The sequence below is a fragment of the Barbus barbus genome (assembly GCF_936440315.1).
Source record: "Barbus barbus genome assembly, chromosome: 45".
Classification (NCBI taxonomy): Eukaryota; Metazoa; Chordata; class Actinopteri; order Cypriniformes; family Cyprinidae; genus Barbus; species Barbus barbus.
In genome coordinates this window covers 18,188,787-18,204,710 of record NC_136723.1, presented here as the reverse complement: position 1 = coordinate 18,204,710, position 15,924 = coordinate 18,188,787, and the positions used below count along the sequence as shown (strand labels likewise).

The 15,924-nt window shown below is 37.3% G+C and overlaps 2 protein-coding genes across 2 annotated transcripts; one reads left to right on the top strand and one right to left on the bottom strand.

The window, feature by feature from the left end:
- Positions 1–889: 889 nt before the first annotated feature.
- Positions 890–3,126, top strand: LOC306863791 (olfactory receptor 1E16-like; the record flags this gene model as incomplete). The annotated part of the gene is made up of 2 exons (XM_079407343.1): positions 890–947; positions 2,105–3,126. The coding sequence occupies 2 exons, from the start codon at positions 890–892 to the stop codon at positions 3,124–3,126; spliced, it is 1,080 nt and encodes a 359-aa protein (XP_079263469.1).
- A 1,354-nt stretch (positions 3,127–4,480) lies between these two features.
- On the bottom strand, positions 4,481–5,114 carry coa4 (cytochrome c oxidase assembly factor 4 homolog). Its single transcript, XM_079407805.1, has 2 exons — positions 5,044–5,114; positions 4,481–4,944 (listed from the first exon to the last, which is right to left on the bottom strand). The coding sequence occupies exon 2, from the start codon at positions 4,883–4,885 to the stop codon at positions 4,631–4,633; it is 255 nt and encodes an 84-aa protein (XP_079263931.1). The 5' UTR covers positions 4,886–4,944; positions 5,044–5,114; the 3' UTR covers positions 4,481–4,630.
- Positions 5,115–15,924: the final 10,810 nt, after the last annotated feature.

Here is a 15,924-nt window from a genome sequence, read left to right as displayed (position 1 = left end):
GATATTTTGGGCATTTCATAACATGCTGTTTTAGGCTAGAGAAAAGAAACATCCAAAATACATATCTAAATGTTTATTTTAATATACTTGATCTGTTTCTGTCTGTAGATTTCTGTTAAAATACATATTTTTGAAGGCCTTTTTCTCAAAAAAAATGTTTCTTCATGCACTGAGCCAGAAATCTAATTAAATCTCTGTTTAATTCCTATCTATATTCTGATGTTTTCTTTGTACAAAGGGGTTTGTTCATATATACTGTAATTTGCCTAATTTCACACCAAAATTGTAGTCCTAAAAAAACCTGATTTTTTTTTGTGAGTGAGTGAAACTATAAAAAAATAAATAAATGTAAAAACCTTTAACAGTAATATGTCAACAAAATAGAAATTTGAATATTCAATTCTACCATATTAAATATAACATTTCAGAAAACTTACAAAAAAAAATACAAAAGATGTTTGCAGGTCTTAATATAATCAATCAACGTGAAGTATGGTAATATTAATTCTATATTAGTTACATTTTTCACCTTATTCATGTTTAAATTTAGGACCAAGAAATAATGGCAGGTCAACCAGGACAAATACAGAGATTCTAACTATCTTTGACATTATTGTCAGTGCTGTGATTTGATTGGCCAGATGACAGCTCTATAGAGGTGTGCCATTGGTTGAGACTGTCACAGTCAGTGATAGGCTGAAGGGATTGACACCTCTTCATTCAGTATATAATGCATTAGGGAAACCCTGCAGGCCGGGCAAACCTCCCTAAGACCTTACTGTGAGTATATCCTATTAATTATTCATTAACTTGTTATTATTATAATATTCAATCTTAAAAATTCAATCTTTTTGCATTCTGCTTTTCTGCCCCAACAGGATGAAAAAAGATGATTCAAGAGGTTACTGGAAGCAGGAATATTTCCTTCCTGTCCACTGGATTCTCTGGTATACCTCACATGAGATACTATTATATATACCTGTTTATTGCTTACTTTATTTATTTTCTAGGAAACTCCTGCCTTATGTTTGTTATCATTACAGACCGAAATCTTCATGCTCATAAACATATCACTGTCTTTAATTTATCACTGACAGATATTTATGAGAGTATCACTGAAGTCCCTCAGCAACTGGGTGCATTTTTGTTTGGGAATCAGTTGATGCCATATGGATTGTGCTTGTGTGATATGCTCTCCAACATGCTATTAGTTACTGTCTTTTGAAAGATTAGCAGCCATTTGTTTACCACTGAGGTATCATATGATTGTGACCCACAGATCTATGCTTTGTAATAATTGGTGCTTCATGGACACTAACACTAATGTGAACAATCATCAGCAGACTTTCTTTTTGCAGAGCTAGGGTCATAATCATTAACTTCTCTGATTGCAGGTCAAATTTCCCATGTTGTGTCAGCTTGAGTGTTCTGTTTCAGGTCATCATCATGTTTCCAGTTATTTGTATAATCTTTTCATATACATGCATAGCTGTAACATTGTTCAAAATCCCACAGGACCATCAAAAAGACATGTACTGCTCATTTAATAGAAGTGGCTGTATTTTACCTGCCCATCTCCCTAACATATGTATTTTGGGTCCTTTTAAGCACCAGCACAACAATAAGTATACTTTTTCTGACCTCTGTGCTTCCTTCGATAGTTAACCCTATAATCTACACTTTCACGACAAATGAGTTTATGGCATCTGTGAAAAAGGCTTACCAAAAAAAGAATCATGTTTTCATCTAGTATACCAAATGTGTTCCAGTTATAATGATAGTAGCTGTGTGCTTTTTGTATGGAATTCTTGAAAATAATTATAAAATTACTAAATGTAAAACAGTGTTTGTTTTGTGTTATTTGAAGCATGAATTGTAAATGCAGCATCTTTAATCTTGTGCAGGTCTGATTTTATGTTTATATATCATGTGAACTAAATAAATCCTAACCATATTCTGTATTGTAATGTACTGTATTTGTTCAGAATAACTGTTTAGGAAGGCTGAGAGGTCTGCAGTGAATCATAGTGCTAAGAAATATTGGCAAATACACTGAAATCATTATATTATTGAGTGCATATCTAAAAACAGTTCTTTATCACAGGTAACACAACATTACAGACAACGGACAGCTTGACTTCAGTGCAGTCAAACTCCTCTGAAAATGTGACCTTGGTTCGTCCTGCAACATTCTTCATCAGGGGCTTTTCTAGTTTCCCTCATGCAAAATACTACTACGTGTTCTTGTGTTTTGTATATGCTGTGACCGTTTTTGGGAATTTATTTATCATGTGTGCCATTTATTTGGCCCGCAGACTTCACACAGCCAAATACATTGCAGTCTTTAATTTGGCACTTTCTGATCTGTGCGGAAGTTCGGCTTTGGTTCCAAAACTCATAGACATGTTTTTATTTGAGCACCAGCTCATTTCATATGAAGCATGCTTGATGAATATGTTTTTTGTGTTTCATTTTATGAACGTTCAGTCTTTGACACTACTTGCTTTGGCTTATGACAGACTGGTTGCTATTTGTTTTCCTCTACAATATCATGCCATTATTACCAAAACATCCATGTCATTCATTATAAGCAGTATGTGGATGTTTTCCATGGTTTTATTTGCTGTCCTTGTGGGATTAATCAACAGACTCTCTTTTTGTAGATCTACTGTGGTCGATAGCTATTTCTGTGATCACGGCCCTGTTATCAGCCTTTCCTGTAACAGTAATTCTATAAATTACCTCATAGCATATATATTATTTGGTCTCCTAATTTGCCTGCCGGTGATAGTGATAACCCTCTCATATTTTTGCATTGCTGCGGCATTGCTCAAGATTGCTCATGGTGCTGATCGCATCAAAGCCATGAAAACCTGCACCTCACATCTTGTATTAGTGGCAGTTTTTTATCTACCAATTTTAAGTGTAAATGTTAAATCCATGTCAACATCTATTGATCCAAACTCACGGATAATTAACAATTCCCTGACGCAAATAATACCACCTATGCTGAATCCCATCATATACACTCTAAAGACAGAAGAGGTCATGCAATCCATAAAAGAACTGTACAAACGCAACAGGGTGAACACTATTACAGAGAGAAATGGGAAACAGAGAATGTAAATATAGACATTTTGTCTTTAATTATAATTGATCATTTAACGAATGTCTTTAATTATAATTGATCATTTAACAAATGTCCACTTCAACAGGATTGGCTGGTTTGATGTGTTATATGATGATATTGTAAAATAATTGAAGAATTGTAGAATTTAACATCACAGTGCTCAAATAAAAAAATAAAAAAACAACAAAATAAAAACATTTTGTGTGGCTTTTTTGTTGCAATTTCCAATTTTAAATTAACAATTATAATATACAAATTTATTTATTTATAATAAATAAAAGTGTGGAGGCATTTTATATGGCACTTGGAGAATTTAAGACTGCTCATAAGCTTGTACAGGAACAACTACCTGATGAAATTCAGGGAAAATGAGCGTATTGACTGGTTTGAGCCTAAAATGGCAACATTTGAGAAATGTAGATGTGAACTGTAGATGTGGAAAAAGGTTCAAAAGGATCCACAAACACATTGAGCCAAACGATAGTGCTTCGATTGTGTCCAAAGTCAGATAAATCTTGTAGTTTTCACAGCTCATCAGTATCATCGAGGATAAAACAAAAACCGAGAATAGTATAGGGATAGCCTTTAGTACCTGGAACAATTCACTTCCGGCCAAGGAGCTTGCGAAGCTGCTTGCATATGGATGCTAGGAAGGGATATGCTGAAGCTAAGAAGCTCTTGAAACTTGAAAGAAGCTCCTGAAACTTCATTAATGAAGTGAAACAGAAAACACTCTGAGTTGGAGTAATATCAGGGATGATGATGGAACTAAACTTATTTTAGAAATGTCCAGTTGAACAGGATTAACTGTACTGATGTGTAAAATAATTTCTCATGTTTGATAAGAATTTAACACAGTCCTCAAAAAAAAAAAAAAAAAAATTTGCCTTTTTCTCTGAAACCAAAAATGTACGGTTGTTAACACTGCCAATCTCCAGCAAATGCCATGAATAAAATGGCAATCACGGCAATCTCAAGCTCTTTTGAAAATATACAATACTGTAGCTGTAAGTGATGAGATTATTATTATTTTTTTAAATAATAATAAATTACTTCACCTTTACCATTTTATTTTAGTGCTAAATTAAATGTTATGTAAGGTTTTCATACATTCTGTACTATAAAATACTATTTCTGCTGTTATTCTTCTGCTATATCTTTTGAATATAGAGCGATAAGTAGGGCACACTTCTCTAAAACCTAAGAGCAAGAACCCAGTGAAACTGTTTTATGAATGCTCAGCAAACCCAAATTCAGTTAATTATGATATTGTGATAAAAGTAATATATTTCAAAGTTTTTTATTAAGACATACAAAATCTGAGACTAAGAAAACGCCTCTGTTTGCCTTCTTTATTCTGATTGTCCAATAAATATGTACATTAAACATACATAAAAAAAATTCATTACACATTTCTCTGCTTGACAGCAATTCTTGACACTGCCTTTTGTCAAGTAAGTTAAATACGATGAATGTTTTATTGTCTCAGAGGCCTCTGCATCAGGCAGATTGTGTGGCGGAAGTCCTCTGCTTCAGGAGCTGCTCTTTGCGAGTGTTCTGGTAGGTGGTCATGCACTCCTTAAACTTCTGAACCTCAGTCTGACACTTCCTCCAGTCCTGCTGCTCAGCCATACAGTCCTGCAGAGCATGGTGCAGCTTAGCACAGCCTGTCCTGGAGATCATCCCGTCCACTGGATCATCCTCATCCTCACTCCTGCTCCGGTTGTGAGGGGATGGAGAAGGAGTCGATGTCATCCTTACAATTTAAAATGTTTTACAATAAATAACGACGAACGTCTCCAAAACCAATACACCTGTAAAACAAAAGTATGTAATCGTATGTATTCGATTGTCTTTCACGCTCGAGCCTGTGTAGCAAATCTCTTATAGGTTTGATATTGAAATAAACTTGCCTTTACAGTTTAAGATTTCAAGAGCTTCAGGAAGGTTTCGTAACTTGTCTAGTCGGAAACATTTAATATCTCGAACAGGAAATGTGTTACATTTTTAAGAGTCCGTGTGTGTCTATTCATTGACGTAAAAAAATGAAAAAGACTGTGGATGTAATTACATTTGTCACTCACTAGATGGTAGTGTTGTATCAGACAATTGCAATCGGCTGAAGCGCTTATTTGCTAAAGTCACGTAACAAAGCATATTAAATGCAAAGTTGACTGGAAGGAAGAATTTGGGTAGGAAAAGGTGCACAAGTAACAGGGATGACCGCAAGCTTGAGAATACTGTCAACCAAAGCTGATGCAAACACTAGAGAGAGCTTCAAGGAGTGGACTGAAGCTGGAGTGAGTGCATCAAGAGTCACTAAGCTCAGATGTCTTCAGGAAAAGGGCTACCAAGCCACTTCTGAACCAGAGACAACGTCAGACGCGTCTTACCTGGGCTAAAGAGAAAAAGAACTGGACTGTTGCTCAGTGGTCCAAAGTCCTCTTTTCAGATGAAAGTAAATTTAGTATTTCATTTGGAAATCAAGGTCCCAGAGTCCGGAGGAAGAGTGGAGAAGTACAGGATCCACGTTGCTTGAAGTCCAGTGTGAAGTTTCCACAGTCAGTGATGATTTGGGCTGTCATGTCATCTGCTGGTGTTGGTCCACTGCGTTTTCTGAAGTCCACAGTCAACGCAGCCATCTACCAGGAAATTTTAGAGCACTTCATGCTTCCTTCTGCTGACAAGCTTTATGGAGATGATAGCAAATACCAGGACCACACGCACACATTTACAGTATAGAGGGAAGTGTCAGAATGAGGTTCAGAAGTTTAAGGAGTGCACATTGAGCCTTACACAAACACCACTGCTTTTTGTCTGCGCTTGAGTATTTTTATTGGATTTGTTTTTACTTTACATATCTTGTTTTGCTTGTCTATTTGTTTGTTTTTGTAAATTATTACTTTGGTCTATTATGAAATGCAAGTGTTTGTCTTTCATAATTTAGAAATGTGGTCGTGGATGCCACTTGAACAAACACTCATTTCATCAGCAAACATGAGGCAAAAGCAACTTTCCAACAAGATGTTTGATGGTTCTCACAAATACTGAAGGCTTTTTTTTTAGTTTGCTGTCCAACTGGAGCTTCAAAGCAAAATCCGAGTGGCAGAAATTTATGCACTTGATACATTTTATGACAGATCTCATTAATATTCACATCTGGTTTTAATTTTGCCATAAATCAGTGCAGCCATCTCTCAATATTTCAATAATCATTATAGGATATGAGCTCATCTTGAGCTGATAAAAAGATTATTGTTAATGAACAAACAAACTAACTAAATAACTAAATAAATAAATCCATGGTGACCTCAGTTGACCTTTTAAATTCCAGATCCTGATCTTGTTAATGACTGGGGGCTCTATCTCTCAAGTTCTAAGAGCATTATGATGTGTTTTTGAGTTCAGGGAAATCAGTTAACTCGCTCTGAGGACGAACAGTGTTGTGTTTACATTGCATCTCTTCTAAGGTCATTAAACCTGATCCTCATGAGATGAGACCAGCCTGGGGCTAATTAGAGCAGAAATCATTCACACAGACTTGACCTGATTTGTTTGTGTCTCAGAACTGCTTAAATAAGACAAATTAGTCACTTTGTCAATGTTGTCTTAATTTAGAGAGAATTAGGTTGTTCGGGGAGTTATTAAGTTGTTTTTGAGCCTGTGTTTTCCCTTAGGATTGCAGTTTCTTTCTTTCTTCCCATCACAGGGTTAGTAAAATGGGTTACTCTTCAAACATGTGTGGTCATATCACCAATTTTGTTTAAGGTTCCCCTTCTAGGGAACTTAACGCTGCGTCCTATTGGACACTTTGGGGAACGCGTCTGCGTGACCGGTACCTGAAGCATGCCTAAAACAACTCCAATCCTATTGGTCCATGTGACCCATGATGTCATATGCGGGTACCCGAAAGTATAAAGGAGCACCTGCTGAATACGTCAACTTCTGTTGTCAATCCCACAAGACGGAAGTGTTTTGGGAAGTGTTCCCAGTTCTGGTTGACCTAATTGGTGCAACCTAACAATCCTTTAACATATATGAATTATAGAAATGCGATAGTATATTATGTGTAAGCCAGGTTAAAGAGATGGGTCTTTAATCTAGATTTAAACTGACAGAGTGTCTGCTTCCCGAACAGTATTAGGTAGATTGTTCCAGAGTTTGTGCGCTAAATAGGAAAACAATCTCCTGCCCGCAGTTGATTTTGATATTCTAGGTATTATCAAATGGCCAGCGGACGTGAAGGACTATAATGTGATAAGAGCTCACTCAAATACTGAGGTGCCAAACCATTCAGGGCTTTATAGGTAATTAGCAAGATCTTAAAATGTATACAATGTTTAATAGGGAGCCAGTGCAGTCAAGTCAAGTCACATTTATTTATATAGCGCTTTTAACAATGTAATTTGTGTCAAAGCAACTGCACAATATCAAAAAATAAAAATAGTGTGTCAATAATTTAAAATGAAAAGATAAAAAAAAAGATTTTCAGTTAAAGGCATTTCATTATTGAATTCAGTGATGTCCTCATCCAGCTTAGTTCAGTTTAAATAGTGTCTTTGCAATCAAGTCGATGATATCGCTGGAAATGAAGTGTCCCCAACTAAGCAAGCCAGAGGCGACAGCGGCAAGGAACCAATACTCCATCGGTGACAGAATGGAGAAAAATCCTTGGGAGAAATCAGGCTCAGTTGGGGGGCCAGTTCTCCTCTGGCCAAACGAACCAGCAGTTCAATTCCAACTGCAGCAAAGTCAGATTGTAAGGGCTCAACTGGTTCCAGTGGTCTTTTCCCGATGGCTGTCTAAGTGGCGGGGTCCTCACTGGGGATCTGTCTCTGGCGCTCATCTCGGTGTCCTGGTCTCCGCTGACGTTCAGGGCTGTAGAGGTCGTCTCTGGGTGCTGATCCACCATCTGATCTGAATACGGACTGGATCTGGTGACTGCACTGACCATCTGGGCTGGATACGGACCTAATCGGGTGGCTACGGCTGCAGTGTTGACAGAACCGGGCTAATGGGGTCATACTTTCTGGTTCTAGTAAAAACTCTAGCTGCTCCATTTTGAAGCAGCTGGCGTTTGTTTATTAAACGTACAGAGCAACCACCCAATAAAGCATTACAATAATCTAGCCTCGAGATCATGAATGCATGAATTAATGTTTCTGCATTTGACATTGAGAGCATAGGTCGTAATTTAGATATATTTGTAAGATGGAAAAATGCAGTTTTACAAATGCTAGAAACATGTTTTTCGAAGGAAAGATTGCTATCAAAAAGTACACCTAGGTTCCTAACTGATGATGAAGAATTTACAGAGCAGCCATCAAGTATTATACAGTGATCTAGATTATTACATGCAAAAGTTTTTGGTCCAATAATTAACACCTCTGTTTTTTCAGAATTTAGCAGTAAGAAATTGCTAGTCTTAGATGGAACAGGGTCTAAAATACAGGTTGTTGGTTTCGATGATTTAACAAGTTTATACAATTCTTCATTTCCAGTAGAAGAGAATGAGTGGAATTGATCCTCAGGAGATCTATAGTGCACTATCTGATGCGATACTGTGGCTGACAGCTGCATGGTTACAATTATATCTCTAAAAGTTTCGATCTTGGAAGTAAAGTAGTTCATAAAGTCATTACTACTGTGCTGCTGGGTAATGTCTGCACCTGCTGATGTAATATTTTTTGTTAATTTAGCCACTGTATTAAATTCTAAAAGAGATGTAAAGTAAGCAGATCTAGCAGTTTTTAATGCTTTTCTGTAGGATAGGGTACTTTCCCGCCAAGCAATACGAAATACCTCTAATTTTGTTAGTGCTATCTCCCCTGCTAGGGTCATAAGTAGATAGCCCACTCTCTGTGGTCTGGACAGCTTCACAGGAATGTTTATCAGGGGTTTTTAGTTTTTGGTCCTGTAGCCCCTTCCTAGAGATATAGGGAAAAAGGGGAAGTGGTGTGTAGCCAAGTATGGTGGTGACCCATACTCGGAATTTGTGCTCTGCATTTAACCCATCCAAGTGTACACAAAGTAGTGAACATACACCCGGCAGCCATTGTTGCGGTGCCCGGGGAGCAGTTGGGGGTTCAGTGTCTTGCTCAAGGGTCTCACCTCAGTTGTGTTATTGAGGGTGGAGAAAGTGTTGATTATTCACTCCCCCCACCTACAATCCCTGCCGGACCTGAGACTCGAACCCACGACCTTCAGGTTATAAATCCAACTCTCTATCCATTAGGCCACGACTGCCCCATCTGAGGATAACTATGTGACAGTGCTATCTCCCCTGCAGGGTTTTAAGTAGATAGCCATCCCCATGGTCTGGGCAGCTCTTTAGGAAGGTCATTTTTCATAAGACTCTTTGGATATGGCTATCTGCGGATAGCTGTGTCCTAGCTGGGATTGTTGGTAGCAATCTTGAGAACTCCTCTAGGCTTCCATCCTCTCAGTGGTCTTATGTATCTGGCTACTATTGCTCACATAGCTTAGCTATCTGAGGATGGCTGTGTTCTTACCTTGGTTAGGGTGTTCAACCTTATCTGGTATCGGGCTCCTTCATTTTACCAAGTTATGTGAGCAGCCCTAGGTGTCAGTGGATTGGCCCCTTTCTGAGGAAAGGTTTGGTGTATGTCTGACACCTCCTTGGTGCTCTCTTACCAGGTGGACAGGCATGCGCCTCGACATGGTGTGATTGGATATCGTTCTCCAAAGTGTTCACCCTTGCCATACCTTCGGCCTGCCTGTTTACGTCTCCTAAGACAACTGATTTGGTAACGTATTCAGCAGGTGCCGCTTTATACTTTCGGGTACCCACCTATGACGTCACAGGCCACGTGGACCAATAGGATTGGAGTTGTTTTACGCTTGCTTCAGGTACTGGTCACGCAGACAGCGTTCCCCAAAGTGTCCACTAGGATGCAGCGTCTCGTACCCTCTCGGGGAACCATGGTTTAATTAGTAACCCCAGATGTTTCCTAGAAACAAAAGGTGGCTCATTTTGCCCACATGCTCAAATTACCCCACTCTTACCCCACTCTCCCCTATATTTTCATGTTTCCTTTGTATTCCACAGTATAAGTAAATAGGGCCGGTGGACTTCGGGCCAATATTCACGTCATAGTTCAGACGCGGGCCGGTCCTCGGGCCTGTTTTAGGCTTCTCCTTATCTTTATATTTTAGACATCCATCAATTATTGACGAAAAAATTGCTGCGCTGGTGGAAATAACATGTGTCCGTGCTGCCGCCACTGTCAAGAGCGGCTCGATGTATTTAGTGTCTGCGTTCTGCGTTCAAATACACACAATACAGCAAAAGCCCCAGCAAAAGTAATTACCATGAATGTGTCCGGGGGAAATAGTAAGGATTTGTCATCTCCTCATTAGACTCGCCTTTAGAGAGGAGTGTATCTTCACGGATAACGATTATATTAAATAGTTTTTTGTTTTTGTTTTTATTTATTTATTTCGTTAAGTAGTAATTTAAAGCTTTCTATAGATATATTTATCATGTCTGTGAGGCATGTATTTGCTGACTTTCGGTTCACTTTTGAAGCGCTCCTGTTCAAGATAAAAGCACAACATTTTGTTGATATTGTGAGTGCACACAAATAAAAGTAGACCCTTTACAGTTTCGAATGATGTATTACTCTTACCTTTATGAGCAAAAAGTACGGCTTAAGTTGTTTACATTGAAAAAAAATTGCAATTAATTGCGCTGGTGCCAATTTCTAGTACATTTTTTCATTTTAGAAGTTTAGGACATTGAAGACATCTACCTATTCGGAACCATGATAACGGGTTTTCTGCTGATTGGATTAGGCTTTGCCCTGGGTTATCAGAGAATTCAGAAGACGGGAACAGCTGTCCAAAGCCTCACAAGGCTGCCCGTCATGATTGAAGCAGTGGGCAGATTTTTTATTTTTTTTCTCCCCTCCTTCCTCATGTTTAAGCTGTATTTCTTCCTCAATTCCCTGTCTTCCTGTCCTGTCCACCCCCTTGTCATATTGTATTGTATGTATGTTTGTGTATGTATGGACAGGTTGATGGCTAATGTCTCTGGTACTTGTGACTAGTGACAATAAAGGGCTACTACTACTAACCATTAGACCACAACTGCCCCAACGCGAATGTCTCTGCAAAAATGTTTCTGTTTCGTCAGTCAGCGAATGCAGATTTGAATTTAGCATCTGATGTTTTTCTTTTTTTTATAGCCTACAGGACAAACTGCGCATTGCACCCAAAATTGTTTGGTGAGATATATTCCAAATTTAGGGGGCCAAAGGGGGGGCCAAGCTTGTTGGCCCCGGACCAACCCCACCCCACCCTATCCCCTGATGCAAAGGCGGCATTATGAACCAAATAACACTCAAAGTAGGAAAATATTTAACAAAAATAATAACACATAATCAGTGTTATCAAAGTTATTTTATATCATCTCTATCTGATGATCATTTTCATCAGATAGAGATCAGCTTTTCTCCTATAAAGCTTCTGCTGCATAAGGGATTTGGGCTGCCCAGACTGAGATTATATTGGATTGATCAAATGTCAAATTTGAGGTGATTTGAGTGGACACAGCTTCTCCAGATGAGCTAATGTTTTCAATCTGCCACTGGTCAGACAAACAGTTAACAGAATGACCATTGTTTGGACTTAGATGGACACCTAATACAGTCGAAAGACACTGCAATCCAAAAGAAAAAAACACACCCATAAACAACCTAATGACTCCCTGAAAAACATAATTCTCTCAAATAAAGACAACATTGATAAAGTGACTAATTTGTCTGTCTTTATAAGGCAATTCTGAGACAGAAACAATCAGATCAAGTCTGTGTGGATGATTTTTGCTCTAATTAGCCCCAGGCTGCTCGCATCTCATGAGGGTCAGAGTTAATGACCTTAGAGGAGACAGAATGTAATCTCAACAATGCTTGTCGTCAGAGCGAGTTAAATGATCACTCAAAAAGAGATAGAGCACCTAGTCATTAACAAGAAAATGTGTTTGGTTTGTAGGATCTGGAATTGAAGAGGTCAGCTGAGGTTAACAGTGATCATTTTCATCAGATAGAGATCAGCTTTTCTCCTATAATGATTTTTTTTAAATATTGAGAGTTGGCTGCTGTGATGTATGGTGAGATAAAAATCAGATGTGAATATTAATGAGATGTTGCATCTGCCACCTTGATTTTTGCTTTGATAGAAGCTCTAGTTAGACAGCAGCTAACATCTGCCTTCACTGTCTCTCAAAATCTTCAAATATATCTTCTTTGAAAGCTGCTTTTCCTCACGATTGCTGATTATTATTATTTTATTTTTTGCCAAGTGGCATCCACATTTCCTCTTATAAATGAAAAACATTTAGTCTTTTCATCATTTTCTCACTAATTGACATTAGTAAGTCACTCTAATTGATTTTTTTAATGAGTCTCAATTAGAGTGATGAAAACAATAATTTTAAATAATGTGTCTGTATCTTCACAATCCCAACAGACATACCAATAATTAATAAGTACTTAAGGGAAATCATGCTAATAATATAAATCTTTGTTTCTTTGGATAAGTACCAGATTGTTTTTAACTATTTAAATAATTGTATTTACTGTAAATAAAAACACAATTTATTATAAAATCTATTTATTAATGTCATATATTTATTTTTTGTGTAACAAATTTGTTTTAAAAATTAATTTAGAATGTGTTCATTCTAACGAAAAAAAATAAGAGAGAGAGAAATTCTAATATTTTGGGATAGTTTTGTGCTATCATAGCTTCTGAATGCTAAATTCTGAAAAACTTCTGAAATCTATTGAAAACAGGTCTAGTTGCTTGACTGGCACTATGCTAATGTGTTCCTGGTGTGTAAAAGATAATATAGAACCGTAATGGCTGGTTGTCCCAGCACTAGAGAATGAGTTGGCACAAGACCAGAGGAGCACAAAAGACTATGGCTGGCCATTATGAGAGAAAATAACCTATTTCAATGGGTTTCATTCTTTATTCCATGCTTTTTTTCTTTTTTGCTGTGGTCGGCATAAATATTTGACGGTTTCCTCAATTTTAGAAAGGCAGTGAATTGGACAAAGTCATTTTGAATTTCACTCAGGCTTACAAGGCCAATGGACTCTGAGTCAGAGGTCTAATTCTTTACACACAGAGAGTGATTAACTCTGCTGAGAGAGACTGGGGTCTGGAGTAGGTCATATACAATTAATATGTTCATGTATGTGAGAAACATAAAAAAAATTGAGTGGGAAAGAGGATTCGCCACCTTTGTGAGGAGCTGAGTATAAGAGATGAAAGATGCTGAGGCAGAAGGTATTCTTTCCTTCTTTTTCATCTAAGGCCTGAACTGATGCCATCAGCACATATGGACACCTGTAGCTTTCTTGGCCAGCATCAGCATCACTAGTTTTGTGATATTTTGAGAGACCTCAAACCTCTATTTCCAGTATGTATTCTGAAAATAATGAAATACTACCTCATGGTACAGGGACATAAAACTATCCAAAGTTAATAACATATTATTGCTATTTCCTCAGAATGTTGATGTTTTCAGTGGTGAAACACAAGAATGAGAAGATCAATGATTGTAACTGTCAAACTCCAAAGCTCACATAAAAGTAGGCCAGATGATTTATATGCATTATTCCAAGTCTTTCGAGTTCATTCGATTGCTTTATATGAAAAACAGGCCATAATTTAAATGAGAACATATGAGAAGAAACTGAATGCAAACCTCATTTGTTCTCGTGTCTAGTCAACGCGTAATATTCGAATCGAGATATGAGAACTTTTAAGAGAGAGATTTTAAGACTCCCACAAACTGAGAACCAAAGCCTAAAGTCACTTTGGCCTCTCAAATATTTGTTTTCAGCAGAATACAGAATCCGTTACACGTAAATGAAGCATAAGAAGCACTGCAGTGAACATCAATAACAAACTTCATAATAAAAAATGATTCGGGCTAACTGGAGGGAAATAGGTTTGCACAGGACATTCGTTTTGTTCTCAGTTCCTACAGGATTTGTATCAGGGGCTGTGCTGCTGCACGACTGACCTTGTGTTTAAAATCAAACACCCAATCATACGGAACCTTGTAATTAAACCTGGACAAATGAAGCAGGCTGGGGGGCGAGACTCAGGATTTATAGGACATCAGCTTGCCCTCCTATAGTTATGACCCTGATGGGATTAATCCCAGCTCTGCTATAATTATGTCACAGATTTGTCTTCAGTCATGCCTCTGTTCTTTTATTAGCAGCAAATTGTCTCCAACTATCATCAGTATTGGGGAGAGATTTCCTCATAGTAGATTATTTAAAGAGAAAGAGATTGAGAGGAAAAATTTAGTGTACACAAAGTGTATTTGAAAGTTTTCAGTGATATCCCACTCACTGTAAGAAGCTGCCAGTTGCTTCACAGCAATCAAATGATGCCTCAAAATGTGTTTGTATGGGAAATAACTGATTTCCTCTCAGCCTTGATTTCCTCATTCTGTTGCCTTTATTTGATATTCTCAATAATGAAATACAGAATTTTTGTTTAAAAAACAAAATGAAGCACAATCGAGAAGTAAAAAGAAATTGGACCCATAAAAAACTAAACACAAAACGAGAAGTCAATGGGGACATCTTGAGTTTTATTGAGGATGCAAGTCATTCATTTATAAAATAGTATTATGTCACTGCTCTATATTGTAATTTCATCACAAGGTTATCTGGGCTGCATAACAGTCATTCAAAATATGCAAAGAGTTGATGAAGGTTACAATTGCACATATTTGTACAGTCAAATCTCCATATGCATATACAAACAAAGGTCTAGATTCAAACGTTGCCAAAAAAAAAAAAAAAAAAAAAGACGACTTATCTGATTCTCTCACTCTAGACCAAGAGTGTCTTGGCACTGTATACAAGGTTATATATGGTAAAAAGGCAAAATTCAAGCAGTCCTCCGGGTAGTGCATGTAATGTTTGTGCATATACATTCACCCTAATACAATTAAACATTTTCAAATAATGTCTTGAAAGCTGATCATTTGCCTATTTCATTAAATACATTATTGCCCATTTTCAGCATTATAAGGGAAATTATTGTATAGCCTATTTTTGCTTATATTTACCCAGATTTTTATTACTGGACTGTTTGATGCAATAATGTAATCCATTGAGGAAAGCAAGGAGTGTTACATATATCCTGCACTTTCCTATATTATTTGGAATTGTTATTTATGTATTGGTATTATTTTTTTGAAACTGATAAATGTATATACAGGTAGCCTGCTTTCATTTCATAGCATCTACAAATTAACACTTAGAGCGACAAAATCGCTTAATGAGCCCTGTCTTTTTTTGCTGTATTGATGAATTTTCCTATTGAAATACGAAATTTCTGGCTAAGGATCTTTTTAAAAATAGCCAATAGGCTTCCATTTACATCACAGTTTTGAAACATGAGTTGTTACCTTCTATTGCTTGCAATGAGATCTCTAATACCTCGAGAAAGCTATACCCGTTAGCATTCCCATTCATCTCAATGGCTTTTGTAACCAGCAAAAACCCAGCACTCTTGATTGCTGGTCCCAGACAGATTGGAGAGGTATTCCTATTACAAATTTTATAAAAAAAAAAAAAAAAAAAGACACGCCCATGAATGCAAGATGATTATCCATTTTAACTTAAACTTAAAGTTAATTTAAAAAGTGTAAGCCTTTGTCTGCTGAAAGTTCATTTTGTGAACTTTTAAGAGTATGCTTGTCTTAAAGCTTAAAAGCCACAAACTCCAGTTTCGTTGTC